Source organism: Symphalangus syndactylus, chromosome 23, assembly GCF_028878055.3.
Source record: "Symphalangus syndactylus isolate Jambi chromosome 23, NHGRI_mSymSyn1-v2.1_pri, whole genome shotgun sequence".
Taxonomy (NCBI): Eukaryota; Metazoa; Chordata; class Mammalia; order Primates; family Hylobatidae; genus Symphalangus; species Symphalangus syndactylus.
Window position 1 is genome coordinate 36,781,935 of NC_072445.2, and position 25,641 is coordinate 36,807,575.

At 42.7% G+C, this 25,641-nt stretch overlaps 2 protein-coding genes across 7 annotated transcripts in view; one reads left to right on the plus strand and one right to left on the minus strand.

The window, feature by feature from the left end:
• Positions 1-51: 51 nt before the first annotated feature.
• Positions 52-11,341, plus strand: TAF11 (TATA-box binding protein associated factor 11). Of its 5 annotated transcripts, none has more exons than XM_063632268.1 (6): positions 52-281; positions 978-1,460; positions 6,012-6,160; positions 8,734-8,821; positions 9,050-9,146; positions 10,403-11,341. In XM_063632268.1, exons 2-6 carry the CDS (start codon positions 1,116-1,118, stop codon positions 10,531-10,533), a joined length of 810 nt encoding a protein of 269 aa, XP_063488338.1. In that variant the 5' UTR covers positions 52-281; positions 978-1,115; the 3' UTR covers positions 10,534-11,341. The 5 variants fall into 5 exon arrangements, with proteins under 5 accessions (XP_063488338.1, XP_055119811.2, XP_063488339.1 ...); XM_055263836.2 differs by adding an exon at positions 8,077-8,103 and having other exon boundaries at positions 101-1,460; XM_063632269.1 differs by lacking the exon at positions 9,050-9,146 and adding an exon at positions 8,077-8,103 and having other exon boundaries at positions 101-1,460.
• Positions 11,342-11,602: 261 nt separating this feature from the next.
• Positions 11,603-25,641, minus strand: part of BLTP3A (bridge-like lipid transfer protein family member 3A) — an 87,404-nt gene continuing 73,365 nt past the window's right edge. For both annotated transcript variants that reach the window (XM_055263814.2, XM_055263815.2), the window contains 6 exons: positions 22,695-22,849; positions 22,458-22,608; positions 17,997-18,259; positions 17,421-17,529; positions 17,188-17,294; positions 11,603-16,801 (listed from right to left, as the gene is read on the minus strand). In XM_055263814.2, coding sequence (XP_055119789.2) covers positions 16,676-16,801; positions 17,188-17,294; positions 17,421-17,529; positions 17,997-18,259; positions 22,458-22,608; positions 22,695-22,849 — 911 coding nt within the window. In that variant the 3' untranslated portion in view covers positions 11,603-16,675. The remainder of the gene's footprint in view (positions 16,802-17,187; positions 17,295-17,420; positions 17,530-17,996; positions 18,260-22,457; positions 22,609-22,694; positions 22,850-25,641) is intronic.

Genomic DNA, 25,641 nt, shown 5'->3' on the forward strand with positions numbered 1-25,641 from the left:
CGGCGTCACGCGTCACCGCGCCCCCGCGCCCCGCCCCCTAGCTCACCTAGCTGGGCGGGGCTCCGCGGACCAGCGCAGGTGGACTTTGCTGTGCTGAGACAGGCCTCTCGGGGCATGGGGACAGCGCCTTGTGGGCCCCCATTATACAAGTGGAAAGGGACAAACAGGCCCACCTGTACGCGCCTCCCGAAGTGCGCTGCTTCCCCAAAGGTTTTGGGAGCTCCTGGGACAGGAAATACGGTAATTCGTCCAGGCAGCGTAGAAACAAAGAGATAAATATGGTAACGCGCACCCACATTTCCAAGTCCATTCTTTCAGCACGCATAAATTAAATATGTAATAGGTGCGGGGACCTAGTCATACCAAGGTGAATAAAACGCCCTCCCCCTCGTATCTCAATGAGGGAAGAGAAGAAAATTTTAAAATAGAAATATCCTCACCACTTCATCCTCCCAGTACATGAACTAGTTCATTAAAGTAAAACGTTCAAAGGAGACACCTTCCTCTCTTTAGGCTTTCCTCCTAGTTTTGATGAGATTAACCAAACTGATAGAAAACTGTCAGACTTGTAGAAACAAACCTGAATCTTGAGTACTGGCGAACTGAAAAAAATCATTTAACTGGGTAGAACCTGTGTGTGTTTTGTTCCCCGGTACTAGCACTGTTTCTAAATCGAAGTACGTAGTCAATAGTTGTGGATGAATAAATGAATTGGATAAATTCTGCTCAAGCTATATGACTTTTCGTTGTTAAGGTGCTTGCGGAATGGAGGGGAAATGCTAGCAATTCTATGTACACACAGGCCCGCGGTTTCGGGCCAGTTGAAATATACAAGGTTGAGTCCTTGCCTGAAAGTTTACCAATCCCGGGTAGCCCCATTCCACGACACCGCCATACAACGGAACTGAGTTTTCTCCCAGTCCCCCAACTTTACTCTGAGGGGTTAACGAAGGGATTAACTGACATTGCATTTTTAGACAGGCGAAAAGGAAAAAGTTATTTAGTAAACAAAACTGCGCTCCTTCACAAGTGCTGGTTTCCCAGCGAGGAGGATCCATAGTCTGAACTCTACGTCCAATTTTCCCGCTTCCCACTGTCGCCAAACCAAAGTTAAAATGAGTCCTCTAGTTCTCTACGCGCGCCTCAAAATGACCCCTCAGGAGAGAGGTAGGGGTGATGTCATCGCTGCGCGACGACAGGAAGTAAGATCCTGGCCTGTGCAGCTCGGGGTTCCGAGCTTCTGCCTCAGACGTTTCCGCGATCTCTTCTCCCTTCCAATCCTATCCGTGATGGACGATGCCCACGAGTCGCCCTCCGACAAAGGTGGAGAGACAGGGGAGTCGGATGAGACGGCCGCTGCGCCCGGGGACCCGGGGGCTACCGACACGGATGGAATCCCAGAGGAAACTGACGGAGACGCAGATGCGGACTTGAAAGAAGCTGCAGCGGAGGAAGGCGAGGTAGGAAGAGATGTATTGATGAGGCTGAAGGAATACCCAGAGATTGTGTTACTGGCTGCTCGCCGGGCTTCTGGTTAGTCCCTCCCAAGTTACGAGAACTCGAACTCACCAGAATTCCCTCCAGATCGTTAATCTTGAGGGGGAAGAGAGGGGACGACCAAACAAAACTCCAGTGCTGGTTCGGTTCCAGAGGCTCAAGCACTGTGTAAATATTTTTAGTCTTGTCTTTAGGGATTAAAGCTACTTCTAAGGGAGTTTTAATAGCCCGTTGGCTTTGGTGGTGAGGGAATTGGGATCCAATGTCACACTGAGACGTAGTGCAAGAGCTAAAACCCAGGATTCGTAGCACCCCTTTCATCGCAATATGGTTCCGCTTAGATGTTAAGACAACAATCGTGTTCGACTTAACCTGTAACTCTATAAAAGAGTCGCCCGGGCTGGAGTACAATGGGGCGATCTCTGGCTCACTGCAACCTCCACCTCCCGGGTTCACGCGATTCTCCTGCTTCAGCCTCCCGAGTAGCTGGGATTACAGGCGCACACCACCATGCCCAGCTAATTTTTGTATTTTTAGTAGAGACGGGGTTTTACCATGTTGGCCAGGCTGGTCTGGAACTCCTGACCTCGTGATCCGCCCGCCTCGGCCTCCCGAAGTGCCAGGATTACAGGCTTGAGCCACCGCACCCGGTGATCAGGGACCCATCAATTGGGTCTGGTGTTTTTATACTACAGAGAGTTCAGCAGTGTTGCCTAGCTGAGCATCGGTCAGGACCAGAAACTCATCGTTCTCAGGATTACATTTCTAGAAGTAGAATCTTGGAGTCTTAGAGCTAGAAGGGATTTAAGAGATCGTGGGTGAACAGTAGATTAGATGGAAATAGCCTTTCTGAGCATAAAGTTTAGAAAAAAGAAAATTTGGCTGGGCGTAGTGGCTCACGCCTGTAATCCCAGCGCTTTGGGAGGCGGAGGTGGGTGGATTGCCTGAGGTCAGGAGTTTGAACCAGCCTGGCCAACATGGCGAAACCCCGTCTCTACTAAAAATACAAAAATTAGCTGGGCATGGTGGCGGGCGCCTGTAATCCCGGCTACTTAGGAGGCTGAGGCACAAGAATCGCTTGAACCTGAGAGGCGGAGGTTGCAGTGAGCCGAGATCGCACCACTGCACTCCAGCTTGGGTACCAGAGACTCCGTCTCGAAAAAAAAAAAAGAAAGAAAGAAAAAGGAAAAGAGAACATTTGACAAAAGTATTTTAAGGCAGGTTTTTTTTTTTTTTTGAGACCCAGTCTCGCTCTGTCGCCGAGGCTGGAGTGTGCAGTGGCGTGATCTTGGCTCACTGCGAGCTCCTTTAAGGCAGTTTTTGTTTGTTTGTTGAGACAAGATCTCACTCTGTCACCCAGCCTGGAGTGCAGTGGCACAGTCTCTGCCTCCTGGGCTCAAGCAATCCTCTTATCCCAGCCTCCCCAGTAACTGGGACTGCAGGCATGCTGCACCACGCTCAGCTAAAGTTTTTGTTTTGTTTTGTTTCGTTTTTGAGACGGAGTCTCGCTCTGTTGCCCAGGCTGGAGTGCAATGGCGCAATCTCGGCTCACTGCAACCTCTGCCTCTCAGGCTCAAGCGATTCTCCTGCCTCAGCCTCCCCAGTAGCTGGGATTACAGGCATGTGCCACCGCGCCCAGCTAATTTTTGTATTTTTAGTAGAGCTGAGATTTCACAAGTTTCACAAGTTGCCCAGGCTGGTCTTGAACTCCTGACCTCATGACCCATCCGCCTCGGCCTCCCAAAGTGCTGGGATTATAGGCATGAGCCACCGCACCCGGCCAGCTAAAGGTTTTTTAAATATTGTTTTGGTAGAGACAAGGTCTCATTATGTTGCCCAGTCTAGTCTCCAACTCGTTGGCTCAAGCAATCCTCCCGCCTCCCAAAGTGCTAAGATTACAGTTGGGAGCCACCATGCCTGGCCAAGAAGGAAACTTTAAAACAGGTGTCAAGGACAGCAAAGATTTGAATAATTGGCTTAGTACACAAAGAGCTCACTACATATCTAAATTTGCACCGAACAGAGGATAAAATTATGTTGTTTCTGAAACACTTTTAAAAATTGATCATGTACCAGACCACAAAGAAAAATATGAATTCTTAAAAGTAGAAATCATAACAGGCCACATCTTGTTAATGCAATGCATTAAACTTGAAATTAACTACAAAAAGCTTCTCCCCCACCAAAAAAGAACTAACTCCCTGGAAATTTTAAACTATTTTTTACATAGCCTTCAGACTAAAGAAATTAATAGAACACTTTATCAAATTATATGGGATTGGCCAAAGCTTTATTTAAAGAAAAATATGTAGCCTTACATATTTTTATTAACAACCAGAAGATATTGCAAATAAGCACCTAACTCAAGAAACCAGAAAAAGGGCCTAGTGGAGTGGGTCACGCCTGCAGATCTAGCTACCCGGCAGGCTGACACAAGAGGATCACTTGAGGCTTCGGTGAGCTATGATCCAGCCGGGGCAACAGAGCGAGTCGGGGGCGGGAACAAACAGACAAAGAACAAAATAAATCAGAAGAATGTAGGAACAAGGAGTTAATAAGGATAGAAGTAGACACTAATGAATTAGCACACTAAAAAACATAAATGATAAAATTAAAACCTGATTATTTAAAATGTAAATGTATAACATTACAAAATATGAAAGGTTATAGGCACTAATATGGAGATCTTTAAAGTTATAAAGACATTTAATGTTCAAGTTTAGGCCAAATAAATGTGAAAATCTGACAAAAATAGGTGATTTTTTAAAGGAAAATACAAACCACCAAACTTGGAGCACAAAGAAGTTAGAAAATTTGTATAAATCAGTAACTAAAAAGAAATTGAAAAGATTGTCAAAGATAGACTACCTTCATCCCACCTATTCCTTTATGAGTTTAAATTTGAATTCCTCTTTAGGGACAAGTTAAATCTCATTAATGAGTTTTATAGTATACTTAAGATTCTACATTAAGTCAGAGGGGGTGAAGTTTGGATTTGATTTTTATTATTAAACAGCCAGTTTTTTAAGTTCGGGGGTACATGTGCAGGATGTGCAGGTTTTGTTACATAAGTAAATGTGTGTCATAGGGGTTTGCTGTATAGATTATTTCATCACCCAGGTAGTAAGCCTAGTAACCATTAGTTATTTTTCCTTATCCTTTCCCTTCTGCCACCCTTCACCCTTCCATATACCCCAGTGTGTGTTCCCCTCTATGTGTCTGTGTGTTGTCATCATTTATTTCCCACTTATTAGTGAGAACATGCAGTATTTGGTTTTCTGTTCCCACATTAGTTTGCTATAGATAATGGTCTCCAGCTCCATCCATGTCCCTGCAAAGGACATGATCTCCTTTTTTATGGCTGTATAGTATTTCATGGTGTATACTGGAAAATACATTTTCTTTATCCAGTCTATCATTGATGGGCATTTAGGTTGATTCCATGTCTTTGCTATTGTGAATAGCACTGCAGTGCACATAAGTGTGGATGTGTCTTTATAATAGAACAATTTATATTCCTTTGGGTGTATACCCAGTAATGGGATTGCTGGGTCAAATGGTAATTCTGTCTTTAGGTCTTTGAGGAATTGTCACACTGCCTTCCTCAATGGTGAAGTGATTTATACTCCAACCAAGAGTTTAAAAGCTTTCCTTTGCCTCCACAACCTTGCCAGTATCTGTTATTTTTTTGACTTTTGAATAATAGCCATTCTGACTGATATGAGATGGTATCTTATTATGGTTTTGATTTGCATTTCTCTAATCAGTGATGCTGAGCTTTTTTTCATGATTGTTGGCCACAGGTATGTCTTCTTTTGAGAAGTGTCTTTGCCTACTTTGAAATGGGGTTTAAACAGCCATTTATTAAACATCCAGCATAAGTAAAATTGTGTTAAATGCTGATGGGGGGAGATATAAATAATAAGAGACAAACCTATCTTCAAAAAGACTAGTAATGTGAAATAAACATTTGCATGAAACAGTAGGATTGAAGAATAAGAACAAAAGAGCACTACATGTGAGAAGCTCACTTGAAAGTCCCAAATTGAAATAAACACTGTTTTGATGAGAAGGGGCCTCCTTTTTAATATTCTTTCTATGTGGAATTATCAGCAGTAAAGAGATCTATAGATCTGGAAGCAGAAGAGCTGGCTGGATGGAGGGGACTTTGCTGACATCCCCTCTAAAGAATAAGGTCAGAAAAGTGGGCCCAGGGGGAGAGTGGTTTTCATGATCCTTGGCATTTCATTACCCTTGTAAACAGATACTGGAGCTGTGCTCATAGCCAAACTGGAAAACTAGATTATTTAGCAGGTTTCCTTTCCATGGCTGAGCCATAATCTTCCCTTAGGAGAGATACTGTATCTTATCCTTGATGGTACAGTCAGTGCCTAGAACTGAAAAACTACGCAGTAAATGGATTTGTTGTTTTGTAATAAGGATGATGTCTTCTTACTTTGCCCAAGCCTGGAAAGTAGGCCAAATATATAATAGAGTTTCTTTCATCTTCCCAGCTCAAGAGTCAGGATGTCTCAGATTTAACAACAGTTGAAAGGGAAGACTCATCATTACTTACTCCTGCAGCCAAAAAACTGAAAATAGATACCAAAGAAAAGAAAGAGAAAAAGCAGAAAGTAGATGAAGATGAGATTCAGAAGATGCAGTAAGTCACTTTCTTATCATTCCCCATTTCGAGGCTGTCACTTGACCACACAAATTTAATAAATTTTTCTTGGTGTTTAAATTTTCTTTTATAAGCTCAAAAGAAAATAAAACGATTAATACATTATGGCGGGCATGTGGCTCACGCCTGTAATCCCAACACTTCAGAAGGCCAAGGTGGGAGGATTTCTTGAGGCCCAAGTTTGAGACCAGCCTGGGCAACATAGTGAAACCCTTTCTCTAATGTTATATTATGTTATGTTATTTTAAAAATTTTTTTATTTTTTTTTTGAGATAGAGTCTCACTGTTTCACCCAGGCTGGAGTGCAATGGTGTGATCTCGGCTCACTGCAGCCTCCACCTCCTGAGTTCAAACGATTCTCATGCCTCAGCCTCCCAAGTAGCTGGGACTATAGACATGCACCGCCATGCCCAGCTAATTTTTGTATTTTTAGTAGAGACAGGGTTTCACTATGCTGGCCAGGCTGGTCTTGAACTCGACCTCAGGTGATCTGCCCACCTCGGCCTCCCAAAGAGCTAGGATTACAGGCATGAGCCACTGCGCCCGGACTCTATTAAAATTTTTTTTTTTTTTTTTTTTTGAGACGGAGTTTCACTCTCGTTGCTCAGGCTGGAGTGCAGTGGTGTGATCTCTGCTCACTGCAACCTCTGCCTTCTGGTTTCAAGCGATTCTCCTGCCTCAGCCTCCCAGGTAGCTGGGACTACAGGCTCCCGCCACCATGCCCGGCTAATTTTTGTATTTTTAGTAGATACAGGGTTTTGCCATGTTGGCCAGGTGGGTCTCGAACTCCTGACTTCATGATCCGCCCACCTTGGCCTCCCAAAATGCTGGGATTACAGGTGTGAGCCACCGTGCCCGGCCAAAAACAATTTTTTCAAACAATTATGTTACAGCATAGAAAATATAAATAAATAAAAAGAAGGCCGGGATCAGTGACTCACGCCTGTAATCCCAGCACTTTGGGAGGCTGAGGCGGGTGGATCACTTGAGGTCAGGAGTTCGGGACCAGCCTGGCCAACATGGTGAAACCCCGTCTCTACTAAAATTACAAAAAATTAGCCAGGCGTCGTGGTGGGTGCCTGTAGTCCCAGCTACTCGGGAGACTGAGGTAGAAGAATCACTTGAACCCAGGAGGCAGAGGTTGCAGTGAGCCAAGACTGCGCCACTGCACTCTAGCCTGGGCGACAGAGCCAGATGCTATCTCAAAAAAAAAAAATAAATAGATAAGAAGAAAAAATAATCACCTTACCACAGAGATATATCTTGCTTATATTAAAAGTTTCAAGATAGTTTCTATACATATATATCTATAAATTTTTTTTCACAAATGTCAAATACTGTTTTGTAGCCTATTTTTCACATTAGATATGGTGAATGTTTTCCATGTCACTAATTATACATCTAGGTCATAGTTTTCTTAAAAATAGAAATAGCTTTATTACATGTTCTGATTGTAACAGTAGTATGGGCTCATTGCAAATAATTCAGAGAATACAGAAATACAGAAAAAAATTACCCATAAACTCACCACACAGAGTTCACTCTAACTATATAGTTGGGTATAATGTTTGAGTATGTACCTTTTCAAAGTTTTTTTTAGATGTTTGATATGTATAGCTAAATACTTTCATGTCAGTAAATATGCTCATAAATCATCATTTTTAATGGCTACATTGTATCCCATTATGTTGTTGAACTATAATTTAACCAATCCCTATAGTGGTTCTGGTTGGGTATTTTTACTTTTGACATTATAATGAGAATCTTTGGACATATCTTTGCATACTTGTCCATTACTTCCTAAGATAAACTCCTAGAGGTGTAATTGCTAATTCAAATAGTATGAACATTTTCAAAGGCTTTTCATATGTATTTCCAAATTTCTCTCCAAAAAGGTGTTCCAGTTCACTCTGCCAGCATGTGTGAGTTTGTGTCCCATATTCTAATACCATTCTTTTTTAATAGTGGTCTGATTTATTAAAAATGTTATCTATGAAAATAATATTTTCTTAGTTAATAATGAAGGTTGTTTCCCCCATGTTGACTGACCATTGGTATTTTGGTAAATTTCCTGTTCATATACTTTGTTCATTTTCAAAAATTGATATGGCCCCTTTATTCACTTGAAAGAATTATACATTAGGAGTATTAACTGTTTCCACATATTTTGCAGATATTTCCCCTAAATCTGTTAATGTTGAAAACTATTGGTTTGATTATAAATTTGTATATTAAATTTTTACCATCAGTGTGAAATTCAGTAAGGTAGACTTATGGAGATAGTGTCTAATGCTGAAAACAGTCTGTGTAGTATGATACAGTGACCCAGTGTTATTCTTTTTGTTAACAGGTAAGAAAAGAAGTTTTTATTTTATGTTTTCTCAAATTCCTTTGGAGTAGAAGTGTTTTATCTTCATTCCTTAAGGCACCAAGCCTAATGCCATTGACCCCTTAAGAATTCATTTTTTAATTGTCTGAGACTTTTATTGACTTAATAATATCTTGTGTATTCATTCATATAAGTTAACTTAGTTACCTGGATCTTTGTTTAGAATCCTGGTTTCTTCTTTTTCTGAGGAGCAGCTGAACCGTTATGAAATGTATCGCCGCTCAGCTTTCCCTAAGGCAGCCATCAAAAGGGTAAGGATGGACCACCACACTTCATCTCCATCATGTTTTAGAACTGAACTCAAGAGCCATGTCCATTGGCATTTGAAGTGAGGTGTTAGACAAGTCAGTGGATTATTTAGGTGGGAAAAAAAAGAATGCACTTCAGTTATCTTACCTTTTTCTGTGAATTACTTGGTACTGTGTTCCAAAGCCAGTCTTTGACTATTGTAATCACAGAGTCTTTGTCCTTCTTTCAAGCTGATCCAGTCCATCACTGGCACCTCTGTGTCTCAGAATGTTGTTATTGCTATGTCTGGTATTTCCAAGGTTTTCGTCGGGGAGGTGGTAGAAGAAGGTGAGTAGTGTTGGTTACAAATACTGGATTGTACCTGTGGTGGTCTTATTTTTAAGAATATCTATACACAGGAGCTTATTAAAGCACCTGTGGGAGTTCTCATTTGCACTTGAAGTTGACCAAGTGGGGAGTCCTGTATTTAGGAGAACATGACCATTATTCCTTGCAAGTTTCAATAACAGATGGCAAGGAACCATCTGGGAAATCCCCTCCCTGATTCCTTTCCTCAGCCCGGGGTGACAGAAGTAGACTTTGTATTTTCTGCAGTGGACTTTGCTCATTTCTGCTGCCAAAAGAAAAGATACAAGAAAAGCAATCACAGGGGTGACCTGTGTGGGATGGTGAGTTGTCCCTAATGTTGTGATCCCTGGGAACTGCCTGCCCCCTTTATTGAGTAAAAAGCCTGGCTGTTTCCCATTGCTACTCTAGCTGGTGAAATATATATATATATTTTTTTTAAGCAGGAGATATATACTTTTAAATTATTATTATTTTTTTAGACAGGGTCTTGCTCTGTCGCCCAGGCTGGAGTGCAGTGTGTGATCTTTATTTTTTTTTTAATATTTTTTATTTTTCCTTTTACAAATTACAAATTAAGATGGTGTACAAAATGAGACGGTAACAGTGGTGTGATCATAGCTCACTACAACCTCAAACTCCTGGGCTCAAAGGGTCCTCCTGCCTCAGCCTCCCAAGTAGCTGGGACTGTAGGCACACACTACCACACCTGGCTAATTTTTAATTTTATTTTTATGTAGTTATTTGAGACAGGGTCTCACTCTGTCACCCAGGCTGGAGTGCCTTGATCATGCGATCACAGCTCACTGCAACAGTGAGCTCCTGGGCTCGGGTGATTCTCCTGCCTCAGCCTGAGTAGCTGAGACCACAAGTGCGCACCACCACCCCTGGCTAATTTTTTAATTTTTTGTAGAGACAAGGTTTTGCCATGTTGCCCAGGTTGGTCTCGAACTCCTAGGCTCAAGCAGTCCTCCCACCTTGGCCTCCCTAACTGCTGGGATTATAGGCATGAGCCGCAGCATATGGCCTATAGGAAATATATTTTAAACTGTTGTCTATGATAAAGCCTGTTATGAGATGTTATACTAAAACTAATATTCTCTTAAAAAGGAAAAATGTCTTGGTTTATTTCCTTAGCAAGCTTAAGAAAAGTTAACGAGAATTACAGGACTCAAAAGGATTATGTAATTAGTAAATTATTGTGTGATAATCAGACTTTCTCCTTACCCTCTGTTTAGCACTGGATGTGTGTGAGAAGTGGGGAGAAATGCCGCCACTACAACCCAAACATATGAGGGAAGCCGTTAGAAGGTTAAAGTCAAAAGGACAGATCCCTAACTCGAAGCACAAAAAAATCATCTTCTTCTAGACCAAAGTCTAGAAAGGCCTATATTACTGATGGAAGAAGTATTGGTTCCAGACTTCCTAGAAGACTGTCTGCATTGGTGCTTTAGTATCTCAGGCCTCCAAGGATTCCATGATGATTTTAATGTCTTTCTCAAAACTCTGATATTTGTCACACCTAGAAAGTATGTAGCCTGATTGATACTTGCCTTGACTAAATTTTGGGACCTCTTGGGGCATTTTGAATTATTTAACTGTCTTGACTAGTTGGAAGAAGATGTGTGGGCCGTAAGCATCTTCTGGACAGGGAAACTGCTTTCAGAGAGAAAACCTTTCCAAGAGAGTTTTGTTTTGGTTTGGTTTGGTTTGGTTTGAGATAGGGTCTTGCTCTATCACCTAGGCTGGAGTGCAGCGGCATGACTGCAGCCTTGAACTCCTGGGCTTAAGTGACCCTTCCGCCTCAGTCTCCTAAGTAGCTAGGACTACAGGCATATGCTACTGTGCCGAGCTAACTTATTTTTTTTATGGAGATAGGGTCTTGCTTTGTTGCCCAGGCTGGTCGTGAACTCCTGGCTTCAAGCAATCCTCCTGCCTCAGCCTCCTAAAGTGCCGAGGGCTTTAATGGTTTCACATTGAAGCCTGAAGTTGCTAAGACTTAGGTTGTTTCTTACATCTGGTTTTAAGTAGATGAAACAACCAGAAACTTTGACTTGTGATACTCTACCATGAAGGATGCTGTGATGGCAAGAATAGCGGAATAATTGGTGCTTGTAAACATTTCAGATTCTCCTGTGGATTTTGGTGAGTGATCATTAAACTGTTTTCCAACTTGCCCTAGGTGTATTCATTTTCTATCTAGCTGGTTGGAATGGGAAGTGGATCATTCTTTTTTGGTGTTCCAATACAACTGGTTTTGGCTATTTTGTGAAAATTTGAGCTCTTTTTCTAGTAGAACCATTAAAATTTTATCTCATAAAAGAGTACTTCAAGCACTGTTAAAAAGTGTAATAATTTTCCCCCCAAGACTGAGATGAAAATAAACAATATAAAAGCCCATATATTTCAGATTCTTATCAACAGATATACAACAATCATTATGGTTTAATACATTTAATTTTTTTTTCAGGTGGTTCACAGAACCAGTACACTCAAAGTTTGACTAGATATTGCAACATTAAAATTTCCCCAATACTGACAAGGATTCTAGTTCATCAGATACATTCTCATTGTTTTCCTCAAATAGAGGTGAATGAAGTGACCTTTTATTGACAGTGATTAGCAGTAATAAGGCTACTGTATGTAATTGGCATCCCCAAGAATTCTTTCCTCACTACCATTCAGTGTCATAGGGAGAAAGATTTTGAAGCTGTTCTCTTGTGAAGCTTTCCTGAGCATGTCTTAGTAAAGATTCTAATTCTGTTTAGCACTCTCAGTGGGGGAAACAGAATTAGATACTAAAAGTATCTTACATTAAAACCCATGGCCTTAAACATGTACTTAGCCAACGGAGAAGACACTTCAGTGGGGCATTCCACGAATAAATGCTTTAAGACTCAGGCTAAATCTTGACCAAAAATTAATACACTGACAAAAAAGATACTTTCTCAGCTCTACCAGGAATTTTTTTAGAAGTCACAGGAACTATATCTATTGCAATTAGAGATACTGAATAAGGCTTAAACTTAATAACAAGTGAGGAAGATCAAATCCCAAGTCTGGCCACTTAGCAAAGCCTCATTGTTAAAGGTTATCCAAGAGTGTTTCCCCTTGTGCCATGGGGAAAATAATCCCCATTCAATAGCTACTACCTATACCTACCCAGAGGTGCATGGGAATATTCCTATTCTGACAGAAGGCAGAGAAGCAACTAGGTAAAGGCCTTAGTCTCTGAAAGGATAGTGCTTCACACCAGATTCTCTCTGAAACCCTTAGTAATGACTACGATAAATCATGAGGCAATGACACACCTTTTACTGTTCTCAGATAACAAGATGTCTTCGAACTAACTTGTGTACCAAAGTTCAGTTGTTTCCATAGTTTTATGATTTTACTATAACTGATTTTAGAAGTTTAGGCAAATATTAAGAGAGAAAAAAAAGCTAGGGTAAAGGTTTGGAATAAAAAGTTCCCATATTACTATGGCAATATTTCAAACTACCTTCTTTCCACTACCACCCATCCCCCAACCCATTTACCACTAAGGGGAAAGTAATCTAAGTGAGTTAAATGGAAGCATTTAAGTTACAGGGGTATGTGAGGGGTGGTGTTTATCCCTTGTATATTGCATACACGGGAGCCATTCCTTTCAGAACCATAAAAAGCAGACATAAAGGTTGAGGTCCATGGCAAAATGAGGGTCAGATGAAATACATGGTAAAGAGCAGCCATCATGTGAATAGAACCCACCTGTTTTATATCAGGAAAACTAGATTAATTATTCCAGTGAGTTGAAAACAGAATTTGGGATTGATAGCCATCCTTGCAGCCCAGTTAAAGACAGGATTTAAACTCTAGTCCATACACACTAAAGCATAACCCCAGTACATGCATGTAAACAGGAAATGTAGACAATCACAGATAATACAGTTGTAAATGCTTCACAGCTGAATTGGTAATGTGCAGTGGTTGAAGTCTTTGAGGGACAGTGGTGCTATCTCTCCAGACATTTTCTTGAGGTATTGTTATTTCTTGTTCCAAGTCTTGTAGCTCTAAGGCAGAAATCATAAGCAGTCCAAAAGGGCTGACACTGCTACTTTTTCCTTGCATATATTCCTTTACACTTAATCCTGAGGACTACCACCACTTCACATTTCTTCATTATGAACAGGAATATGAAATTAGGCAAGCTGATTTTTACTAAAATCCCATGGGATAATATCCCCTATCACATTTCCTGAGGGAGAATTTTAAGACACAAAGGCCAAAGCTGCCACATAAGGAAAGCCAGAAATTCTAAGGCTCCATTTGTCACATGGACAAGAGCTCTGGACTTCTTTAGAGAGCCCAGAGACCTAACTGAGCTCCAGCCATTAGAAGGTTAGCCTTGGTACTTACTGGATAGGTTTTTACTCCCACCCCACAAGCACAAGTGTAGGTAAAGGTATACCAAGAAATGCCTATTCGACAGTTTCTTTGCATGGAGGGATGCCAGAAGTATATGGTGGGTGAGGGGAGGAAGGGATGAGAAGAGAATCAGAGTATGATTTTAAACCAATTCAGGTGAGCCTAAGGTGGAATAATTATATTTTCCAGCTACCAGATCTCCTTCCTCCCCCTTCAAGAACATTAGAGATGCCATACTTAAGACCAGTGATCCATTCAGATCAACATTCTGCCTTTGAAAGAGGCACTAAGGAGTAGTTTGTCGAGGGACACAGTTACTCTCTCAGTTGTATATTACCAAGTAGCCCTACTTTTCTATAATTCCTTGTAGAAGGCCGTCATGCAAGGATTCCTCATAAACCTGCACCCATGTATAGTTTCTGGTGGCATCCCTTCTTAAAGACAATGAGCTCCTTACATTTCTGATTTGCTATGAGAAGTGCTTTCTTTACTAAGGCTATGAGATAGAGCCCTAGAGCTAGTAGTACAGGACCAGGTCCTTGCTTTTGACTGGATATTTGATCTAACTCCCCTCTGCTTTCATCTTTGCAGGATAGTCTATATTTTAAAGATGTGTCCTCATATGGATATACCTCCATCCCCTAATAATTTTGGCTGTTCTCTGGATCTTTCCTCCCTTTATCATATATCTTGTAAATAAGGTCACTAGAAACACAGATAATCCGATCAAGACATATCCATGGTTTTGTATAAGGTGCTGTTCTCTATTATCTCCAAAAGCCCTTCCTGATGATGCCCAAAGGGCAGTTAGGCTTTTGGCCACAGCAGCACGTTGATCTCTCCTCCCCCTCAGCAATGCTTGTTTCTTTCCTGAGTTCTAACAGTGTTCAGGCATATCAGTTGATAATTCTTCCATAAATACATTTCCTTATATTATGTTGAACCTCACCTGTCAGTTTTCTGAGTATTCTCAGCCCTGCTTATTGTAACTCTTCTGTGGTTTTGTGTGTTTGTTTGTTTTGAGACGGAGTCTCACTCTGTTGCCAGGCTGGAGTGCAATGGCGTGATCTCGGCTCACTGCAACCTCTGCCTCCTGGGTTCAAGCGATTCTCCTGCTTCAGCCTCCCGAGTAGCTGGAACTACAGGCACCCGCCACCACACCCAGCTCATTTTTGTATTTTTAGTGGAGACAGAGTTTCACCATGTTGGCCAGGATGGTCTCGATCTCCTAAACTCATGATCTCACTGCCTCAGCCTCCCAAAGTGCTGGGATTACAGGTGTGAGCCGCTGTGCCCGACCGGTTTTGTGTTTTTTAAACCTCTTCTAGTCTACCTTTCACTGCCTGGAAGTAGTGACATTTGATTTCACTGTAAAATCCTACTTTCAGATCATTTATAAAAATTTTAAATAAGGTTGAACCAAGCATCAAGCCTTAGGTAACTTCCCATTAGCATTTTCTCCAGAAAGATGTTTCTTTTTTCCTAAGTCTCTATTTCTGAAGCATGAAAAATTCCCACCATCCCACAGTAACTGGTGTTTCAAAAATTGCCTTAGTAAAGAAACTTAACAAGAGTCTGAACAAATTGGGTCCTGTTCCTTGGTGAATACATTTTTTTTTCTAGTCAAATGAAGTGTTGAGAGTGGAGAAGGAACAAAGAAATCTATGATTGGTTGTGATCAATTAGTTGTAAACACCACTGCAATTACACGTTTCTTTTTAACCTCATCAAACTAGAGTATGCAAGTCAAGCATAATTTCCCATAGAAGAAACCTTTTCACCTTTCCTTCAGTATGGAAAGGTGAATGGTCGAGACTTTAGTAACATCACTAAATTACTATTTTACCATCTTGCCAAGTAAAGGTAAGTTAGCAGATGAACATCTGTCCAATCAACGCAGCTTCAAGTGTATCACAGGGCAGTATGAATGAAGGGATAGTGTTGGAGAATTCAAAGGAAAGAAAGGGGGAAATAGCTCTTTTATAGGGCAGGGGGCAAAACCTAGCTGGGATGAGGGATTTTTGTGTTTTTTTTACTTGAGTCAAAATACATGATTTTTAAAAGCCACAGTGATGGAGGGAAGTGAGAGGCAACAGGTTGAGTTGTTTATGTAAAAGTTTAAAACACATTTTCAGCTCCCAAACCACCGAGTGCTGAGGAGAGAACTAGTAAGGTCACAGAGCTGGGAAAGCAGATGTGCCAGGGACCCCAGGGAGACAGAAGAGCCACTCAGCACAGCTGGGAAAGACAAGCAGGACTCCAGGAGGACAACAGCGGGCTCAGAAGCAAGCTCCCCCACTGACCCCTGGCCTACCATGCCACCAACCTAGCTCAGAGTCAGAAATTTTTTCTAGATTTAAATTTCAAGTAAGTTATATTATAGAGGGGAAAGATTAAATGACTGAGCCACTATTGTTGTTTACTTTCTACCACAGCACCACAATGATGAAAGTATAACAGAAAGGAAGCTTAACCTGGAAAAATCTGATTGTGTTATCAGCCAAATTGCTATGATCTTGGTTCCTTTTCCCAAAAAGGCAGAGTCCAGGTCTCCCTTATTCTTGTGCCTCTCCTGCCCCCTTCCCCCATACTCCTCTGCTGGGCTATTTCCTGTTCCACTCCACTACCATGGCCAAAGCTCAAGTCATGGACTTTTCAGGTCTGCTATGGAAAGCTCTGGGACATGGAATCTTTGGTGGCTCTGTGGGTGACCAAGGAAGTGGGTACTGTTGCTTGTTCACACAGGCTTGTGAAGGAAGCAAATGTCCCTGCCATGAAACCATGAGGTGAAATGGCCCTACAGTGTTGAGAAGATTCCACCTACTACACAGAGGGCCAAAAGGCTTTATACAGGCAAGACATGATGCTTGTGCCACACACAGGGCAAGCCCCAGTTTCCTGGGATACAGTCATGCTTTGCCCTTGACCTCAGTCCAGGTAAGAACAGCTAGTGGAAAGCACACCCACACAAGTGAAGTGAGTGCTCCCCAGTCCCTCTGGCATCCGTAGTGACTTATTCAGCACTGGACAGTGCCCTCTGTCCTAGGTGGTGCTATTGCTGGTGATAGCCTCTCTCCTTGGCACAGATGGCTGAGCCACTGGTTTCAGAGCTCAAAGAAGGGGTTATATTTCCTAATCTCCTGAAGAAGTTTTTCTTTATCCTGGTTGGCATTGGCCAATGCTTGTTTAGTTTCTATAAGTTCTTTTTGTAGGATAGGCAGTTCTTTCACCTGAGGAACAATAAGTAGTTAACAGTTAAATATGGTAATACCATCTTGCAACAACAGCCAGTAAAGGGAACAGGGAGGAGGAGTTCAAGGAGAAAAATCCACAAGTTAGGTCAATGATTAAGATAACTATATCTTTTCTAAGACCTTGATTCCCTCTTCATAGTTCATTGGCAGGTGCAGTATGTCCTCAGCAACCATTCATCTCCAGCTCCTGACATTTATCCTCTAGTCAGCACTTCTAGAAGCCGCTGCTAGGTGACAGGCACCCAAAACACCCACATGCAGGCAGCACATGCAACCTTTTGGCCCCCAACCCTGGGTTTTACCAGTTTCACGAGTATAGCCCCCAAGGGTTATGGGCAGGTACTGTTCTGTTAGGTCCTCACCTGCTGTTCAAAAACCTCTCCTGTGGGCACCAAAAACACCCGTTCTTTTGGGGGCTGTTTCTTCTCACTTTTAAGTACTTCAGCTGATGGTTTGTCCTGAGCAGCAGCTAGAGAAAACAAGTAAAGGTTCTAAGTGACAAACTGCTACCAACTCCCAAACAGTTCCTAGGTGTCACCTATTCACTTTTAGGAGAAAAGGCAGAGAAACCAACAGGCTGACAAGCCTGACTCACCGCCTATGTGGAACACACCATCATCACTCCTCTTCAGCACAACATGTTCCATGGCCAGAGTGATGGGGATGGGGCCTGGAGATGTTGGATAGATGGGGGGGATATCATCCTGCAGGAAAGAGAGAAACCACATGATGCCCCCCACCAGCTCAGAGCAATTTAACACAACCCACGCTCCCATCATTCAGCTTGAAGCAGCTTTATGTCCGTTTGTCCATACATTCTTGGAAGGTATAAGAGGCATAGCAGATTCTCCCATCTAGAGATGGTGAAACTGAGAATCAGATAACCTGATGGCTTGCACATGGTAATGCTGCATGCCAAAGACAGGGTTAGGGTTACAGACAAGGTCTCCTCACCTGAACCCTGGCTTTTCTGACAGTAACACACATTTATATACCACTACAACACTGACAGAGAATGCAAATACGCATTAATATTCCTCACTTGATCCTCACCATATTTTACAGTGAAAAGGGAAGAGGTTAACAAGGTGTCACTGCTTCCTTGCTTGACAAAGTCCAGGGCAAAAACCAATGTGCCCTTACACTGGCAAAAACCAAAGGTTCCTCACACCTTTAGGGTGATGCTGGAGTTCAGAAGCTCAATCCGCATGGGGACTACCACCGGGATCTCCTCATCCTCCAAGAAGGGTCCCAGGCCACTGAGCACCGAAGTGAGCAGCTCGAGGTCACAGCCATGAAGCAATAAATGTAGGAAGCCATTTTGTGAGGCCAGGGGGGAATGAACAGCTGCTCCAGGCCCCACCTCAAAGCGAAGACCCACAGCTGGCCTGATGTGGCCAGTCTTCAAAGTTGAGGATTCCTGAAAGCATGTACCTTTGTGAAGAAAGACAAGGAAGACAACTAATTAACGGCCAGGGAGTCTTCTAAGCACTTTATATACCAATATTCATAATAACCCTATGTCAAAGGAATATCATCATTCTCATCTGACTGAACTAAGTCACAGAGAATAACCTGCCCAAAATTACATAATTAGTAAGTAGCAAGGAGAGGATCTGAACCCAGGCAGTCTGATTGCCAAGTCCATGGGCTTAGATACTTTGCTATAATGCCTTGCAAGAGGGAAGAGAGATTAAGGACTGGCCTTGTTATGAATGTGAGACAGTGGGCTAATGGCCAAGGAAAAGCTCTTAAAACACAGGACTCCCAAACTCTACTAAATTTGAATGTCTCCTCCTTTCTCGAAGTCTTGGTTTTCTCATCTGTCACTCATAAAGCAAAGCAGGATCTATGCTAATCTCTCCAAAACTCCAAACAGAACAATCTCAGGTGTAGCCAAGGATCCTGCGGAACAACTTACACATTTATGGAACTGCAAATTGGTACAAACATTTTGCAAAACAATTTGGTATTATCTAGTAAAGGTGAAGTTGTGCCTACCCTAATGATCTAGAAATTATACTGTCGGAAATACAACCCCAGGGAAACTCTCAAACATATATTCTAAGAGACATGTACAAGGATGTTCACAGCAACCCTATTTGAAATTAGAAAAACAAACAAAAACTAGAAACAACCCAAATGTCTGTCCAGAATAGAATAAAGAAGTAAATAGGATAATGGGTACAGGGATATTTTGGGGGTGATGGAAATGTTCTAAAATTGGGTTGTGGTGATGGTTACACAATTATAAAATTGTACACTTAAAATGAGTGAGTTTTATGTTATGCAAATTATACTTCAATAAAGCTGTTTTCAAAAAGCAAAAAGTGCCGTGCACAGTGGCTCATGCCTGTAATCCTAAGACTTTGGGAGGCTGAAGCGGGTGGATCACTTGAGTTCAGGAGTTCAAGACCATCCTGAGCAACATGGTGAAACTCTGTCTAAAAATACAAAAAAATTAGTCAGGCGTGGTGGCAGGCGCCTTGTAGTCCTGGCTACTGAAGAGGCTGAGGCACGAGAATCACTTGAACCCGGGAGGCGGAGGTTGCAGTGGGCTGAGATTGCAACCACTGCACTCCAGCCTGGGCAACCCAGCAAGACTCTGTCTCAAAAAAAAAAAAAAAAAAAAAAAAGTGGTGTATGTATACAATAACATTATATAGTCATGAAAAATGAACGAATTATAGCTAACTCAACAACCTAGATGAATTTAAAGAATATCATGTGGAGGTGGGGTTTCGCCATGTTGGCCAGGCTGGTCTCCAGCTCCTGACCTCCAGTGGTCTGCCCGACAGCCTCCCGAGGTGCTGGGGCTGCAGACGGAGTCTCGCTCACTCGGTGCTCGGTGTTGCCCCTGTTGGAGTGCAGTGGCGTGGTCTTGGCTCGCTGCAGCCTCCGCCTCCCAGCCGCCTGCCTTGGCCTCCCAGGGTGCTAGGATTGCAGCCTCTGCCCGGCCACTGCCCCGTCTGGGAGGTGGGGAGCGTCTCTGCCTGGCCGCCCATCGTCTGGGATGTGAGGAGCGCCTCTGCCCCGCCGCTCCCGTCTGGGAGGTGAGGAGCGCCTCTGCCCGGCCGCCGCCCCGTCTAGGAAGTGAGGAGCGTCTCTGCCCGGCCGCCCATCGTCTGGGATGTGAGGAGCACCTCTGCCCGGCCGCCCCATCTGGGATGTGGGGAGCGCCTCTGCCCAGCCGCCCCGTCTGGGAGGTCTACCACGGAGGCCAGATGCAATGTGGGGGCTGGACGTGGTGGCTCACGCCTGTAGTCCCAGCACTCTGGGAGGCCGAGGCGGGTTGATCACTTGAGGCTAGGAGTTCGAGACCAGCCTGGCCAACATGGCAAAACATATGAAAAATACAACAGACAAACCAACCAACCAACCCAGTGACAACAAAACAGGTCTACCCTGGAGTCATACTCTAATTTTTTCTATTTTCCTCCCTTTCTGATCCTTTATCCCACTTTCTTTTTCTTCCTCTTCCTTCTCCTTCTTCTTTGTCAAAGACATAGAGGATTGAGTTATTATCATTGATCCATACAAAGTCCCTTTCTATTTATTTCATTCCCACCCCCCATTTCTATTCCCAGTCTTCCCATGTGCAACCTTCCTAATATGTTTGATATGCATCTTTTTGTTTGTATGTATTTTTAGAAAATGTTTGTTTTGTGTGCAAAAAATTAATAAAAATGTTGAACCAAGGGAAAAAAAAAAGAATATCATGTTACTTGAAAAGCAAATCACAAAAATAGTACAATCTATTATTCCATTTAGAAAAATGTGAAAAAAGCTAAATAATACATTAGTATAAACACGTGTACAAATTATAAAGTAAAGCAAGATAACAACGAATACAAATTCAGGATAGTGATTACCTATGACAGGTGAGGGACAAAAGAGGTTCAGGAGAGGGACTCCCAGAGACTTAAAAGGTAATGGTACTGTTGTATTAATTAAACTAGGTGGTGGGGCCAGGCATGGTGGCTCAGGCCTGTAATTCCAGCACTTTGGGAGGCTGAGGTAGACGAATCGCTTGAGGCCAGGAGTTTGAGACCAGCCTGGTCAACATGGTGAAACCCCATCTCTACTAAAAATACAAAAATAAGCTGGGCGTGGTGATGCGTGCCCGTATTCCCAGCTACTCGGGAGGCTGAGCCAGGAGAATTGCTTGAAGGAGGCGAAGGTTGCAGTGCCTCGAATTCGTGCCACTGCACTCCAGCCTGGGCAACAGAGCAAGACTGTGTCTCAAAAAAAATTAAAAAACAATAAAACAAACTAGGTGGTGGGTACATGGGTTCATTGTATTATTATTTTATGCCTTACATATATTTTATAAGTATTCTTCAGTATCTACTCAATATTTTAATTTTTTTTAAGAGACAGGGTCTCGCTCTGTTGCCCAGGCTGGAGTACAGTGGTGCAATTATAGCTCACTGTAGTCTCAAACTCCTAGACTCACATGATCCACTCACCTCAGCCTACCAGGCAGCTAGAACTATAGGCATGCACCGCCACACCGAGCTAATTTTTTTTTTTTTTTTAAACAGAGTCTCGCTCTGTCACCCAGGCTGGAGTGCAGGGGCACAATCTCGGCTCACTGCAACCTCCGCCTCCCCGGTTCAAGCAATTCTCCTGCCTCAGCCTCCCAAGTAGCTGGGATTACAGGTGCGTGCCACCATGCCCAGCTAATTTTTTTGTATTTTAGTAGAGATGGGGTTTCACCATGTTGGCCAGGGTGGTTTCAAATTCCTGACCTCAAGTGATCCACCCGCCTTGGCCTCCCAAAGTGCTAGGATTACAGGCGTGAGCCACCACACCTGGCCTGTATTTTTTGTAGAGTTGAGGTCTTGCTATGTTGCTCAGGCTGGTTTCCTGCCTCAGCTTCCCAGCATGCTGGGATTACGGGCATGAGCCACCATGATCAGCCTAAAAATATATATTTTTTTGAGACAGAGTTTCACTCTTGTCACCCAGGTTGGTGTGCAATGGCACGATCTCAGCTCACTGCAACCTCCACCTCCCGGGTTCAAGCAATTCTCCTGCCTCAGCCTCCCAAGTAGCTGGATTACAGGCACCCGCCACCACGCCCAGCTAATTTTTATATTTTAGTAGAGACAGCGTTTTACCACGTTGGCCAGGCTGGTCTCGAACTCCTGACCTCAGGTGATCCACCCACCTCAGCCTCCCAAAGTGCTGGGATTATAGGCATGAGCCCCGCACCCAGCCAATAATTTTTAAATGAAGTATGTAACATAAGCCCAGATTTTTCCTGTCATCTTTTATAAATGAAAATTCACATCAAAGGACTGAATCTGAATGACAGAAGTTCCCTGATCAGATAGTTTTATGTTAAGAGACACACAAATGAAGAGGATACTGTCCTCATGTATAAGCTCCAGGAGTACCTGGAAGTGAAGTTGGAGACTAGCACAGTGAATGCAAAGCCCCAGAAAGAGCTCTGAGAAGCTCCTTGCAAAAAAGGCTTCAATAGAGTTTTTCCTCCCCCTAATGGCTGCTGGAGAGAACTTGCCACTAGTAGAGTGGCTGCCCTTAGAGCACAGTGACAAGTACAAGTTAATCTATGGCTGTCCTAGACAAGTCCCACGATCTGTCGTGGAATGACTACCATCCTTACCTGGGCACTGTCCCCGCAGGAACTGCCAGAGTCCCACGGTGCCCAGCTGCCGGAGGGTCAGTTCCTCTGCCTGCAGGGCCACAGTCAGGTCCTCACCACGTACCTCAATCCCAAAAGACACCTCATTCACCTTCAGGACCAGAACTGAGACCTATCAAAGGAGATTCTCTTAGTTTTAAGTCCCAAGCTCTCAGCCCAGAGCCTACCCTCTGCAGAGAAGAAAGTAGAGCTGCTGACCGGGTGAAAGATGAGGTCTTCTCCACTGGGTGAAACTGAACTGTTGGCTGCTGGTGACCCGTGGCCATAATTATTCACAAGAGGGCTCCCTTGAACACCAGCATTATCTGAGACATTTGAAAGAGATCCTGGTGGAAAAGATTCTGGACCAGACTCTGCATGAAAAAGAGGACAAATGAGTTCAAAGGTCAAAATATTCTGTTCAAATCCAATCTCTACAAACAATGACAACTGTAAAAATAAAATATTTATGGCATTCATGAGACAACTAGAAATTTGAGGACTAACTAGATATTTGATGAATTTAAGGAATTACTGTTAATTTTTTAAAGTGTAATGACATTTGATCCCATTTTTAAAAGTCTGTAAACAGAAGCAACCCAAGTGTCCTTCCATGGATGCAAGGATAAGCAATGTGGTATATAAATACAACGGAACACTATTCAGCCTTAAAAAGGAAGGAAATTCTGACACATGCTACAAAATAGAAGAATCTTGAGGATATACCAAGTGGAATAAGCCAGTGATAAAAGGGCAAATACTGCATGATTCCACCTATATGAGGTACCTAAAGTAGTCAAATTTATAAAAAGAAAGTAGAATCATGGTTGTCAGGGACTGAGGGGAGGGGAAATGAGGAGTTACTGTTTAGTGAGTACAGAGTTTCTGTTTCGCAAGAAGAAAAACATCCTGGAGATAGACAGTAGTAATGATTGTACAACAATCAGAATGTACTTAATGTCACTGAACTATCCACTTAAAAACGGTTAGGATGGCAAATTTCATATGTATTTTACCACAATTAAAAAAAATTTAAGTCTGTATTTTTTTTTTTTTTTTTTTTGAGACGGAGTCTTTCTCTGTCCCCCAGGCTGGAGTGTGGTGGCGCGATCTCGGCTCACCGCAACCTCCACCTCCTGGGTTCACGCCATTCTCCTGCCTCAGCCTCCCGAGTAGCTGGGACCACAGGCGCCCGCCAACACGCCCGGCTGATTTTTTTGTATTTTTTTTAGTAGAGACAGGGTTTCACCATGTTAGCCAGGATGGTCTCGATCTCCTGACCTCGTGATCCACCCGCCTCGGCCTCCCAAAGTGCTGGGATTACAGGCTTGAGCCACCGCGCCCGGCCTCTAAGTCTATTTTCTAGCAATGCATAACAAAATATTTATGGACAAAAGGATATATTTGGGATTTGCTTCAAAATAATGAGATGAAGGAAAGTGGGCAGTAGTGTTTATGAAACAAAAATAGTCATGAGCTCTTTTTTTTTTTTCTTTTTTTTGAGATGGAATAGTCTCGCTCTGTCGCCCAGGGGAGTGCAATGGCGCGATCTCGGCTCACTACAACCTCCACCTCCTGGGTTCAAGCAATTCTCCCACCTCAGCCTTCTGAGTAGCTGGGATTACAGGCGCACGCCACCATCCCTGGCTAATTTTTGTATTTTTAGTAGAGACAGAGTTTCACCATGTTGGCCAGGCTGGTCTCAAACTCCTGATCTGCCCATCTGGGCCTCCCAAAGTGCTGGGATTACATGCGTGAGGCACCATGCCGGCCTTCTCTTTCCTTTTAGAGAATTTCTTTCCTTTTAGAGATTTCTGCTTCCCAAGGCAGAAATCCACTCACAAGTTTAATTGCTGTCTAAGGTAAATATATAAGAACCCCAGGAGATTTTTCAGAACTTTAATTTAAATTTGAGAATTAGGTTTCACCTTAAGTGATCTGCCCACCTCGGCCTCCCAAAATGCTGGGATTACAGGCATAAGCCACTGCACTGGGCCTGCCATGAGTTCTTAATTTCAAAGCTAGGTAATGGGTGTATGAGGGTTCATTATTTGATTCTGTCTACTTTTGTACATAGACACGAAATCTTCCATAAAAAGTTAAAAATAAAAACAAACATGGTACACGCCACCCAGCTTAAGAAACAGTGCATTCTCTTAAATTAAAACCACAGTGAAATATTAACTCACTCCTGTCAGAATGGCTATTCTCAAAAAGATTAAAGCTAACAAGTGTTGGCAAGGATGTAGAGAAAAGGAAACCCTAGCTGTTGGTGGAAATGTAGATTAATATGGGCATTACGGAAAACAGTATGAAGGGTCCTCGAAGCTAAAAATAGAGTTATCATATCCACTTCTGGGTATATGTCCAAGAAATATGAAAAAAAGTATATCAAAGAACTATCTCTACTCCTGTGTTTACTACATTATTCACAATAGCCAAGTTATGGGATTAACTTATGTGTTCATCAACCAATGAACGGACAAAGAAAATGTGGTACAAACACACAATGGAATACTATTCAGCCTTATGAGGGGGAAATCCTGTCATTTGTGATAACGTAGATGAATCTGGAGGACAGACAATATGCTAAAGGAGATAAGCCAGGCACTGAAAGACAAAAATAGCATGTGCTCACTTATACGTGGAATATAAAACAACTGTACTCATAAAAGCAGAGAGCAGGATGGTGCTCAACAGAGGCTGAAAAGGGAAATGGGAGGGGATAGGAGGAAATGTTAGTGAAAGTATAATGTTTCAGTTAAACAGGAGAAATAAATGGTAAGTATTTGAGGTGACGGAGATGTTAATTAGTTTGGCTCAAAAATCCCACACTGTATGTGTGTGTGTATATATATCACAGGATCGCTTAGTATTAATACCACATAAATACAATTATAATTTGTCAATATAAAATAAATAAATAAATAGGACATTCTCTCTTTTTTTTGAGACCGAGTCTCGCTGTCGCCCAGGCTGAAGTGCAGTGGCACAATCTCAGCTCACTGCATCCTCTACCTCCCCGGTTCAAGCAATTCTTCTGCCTCAGCCTCCCCAGTAGTTGAGATTACAAGCACCTGCTGCTAAGCCCAGCTAATTTTTCTATTTTTAGTAGAGACGGGGTTTTACCATGTTGGCCAGGCTAGTCTCCAACTCCTGACCTCAA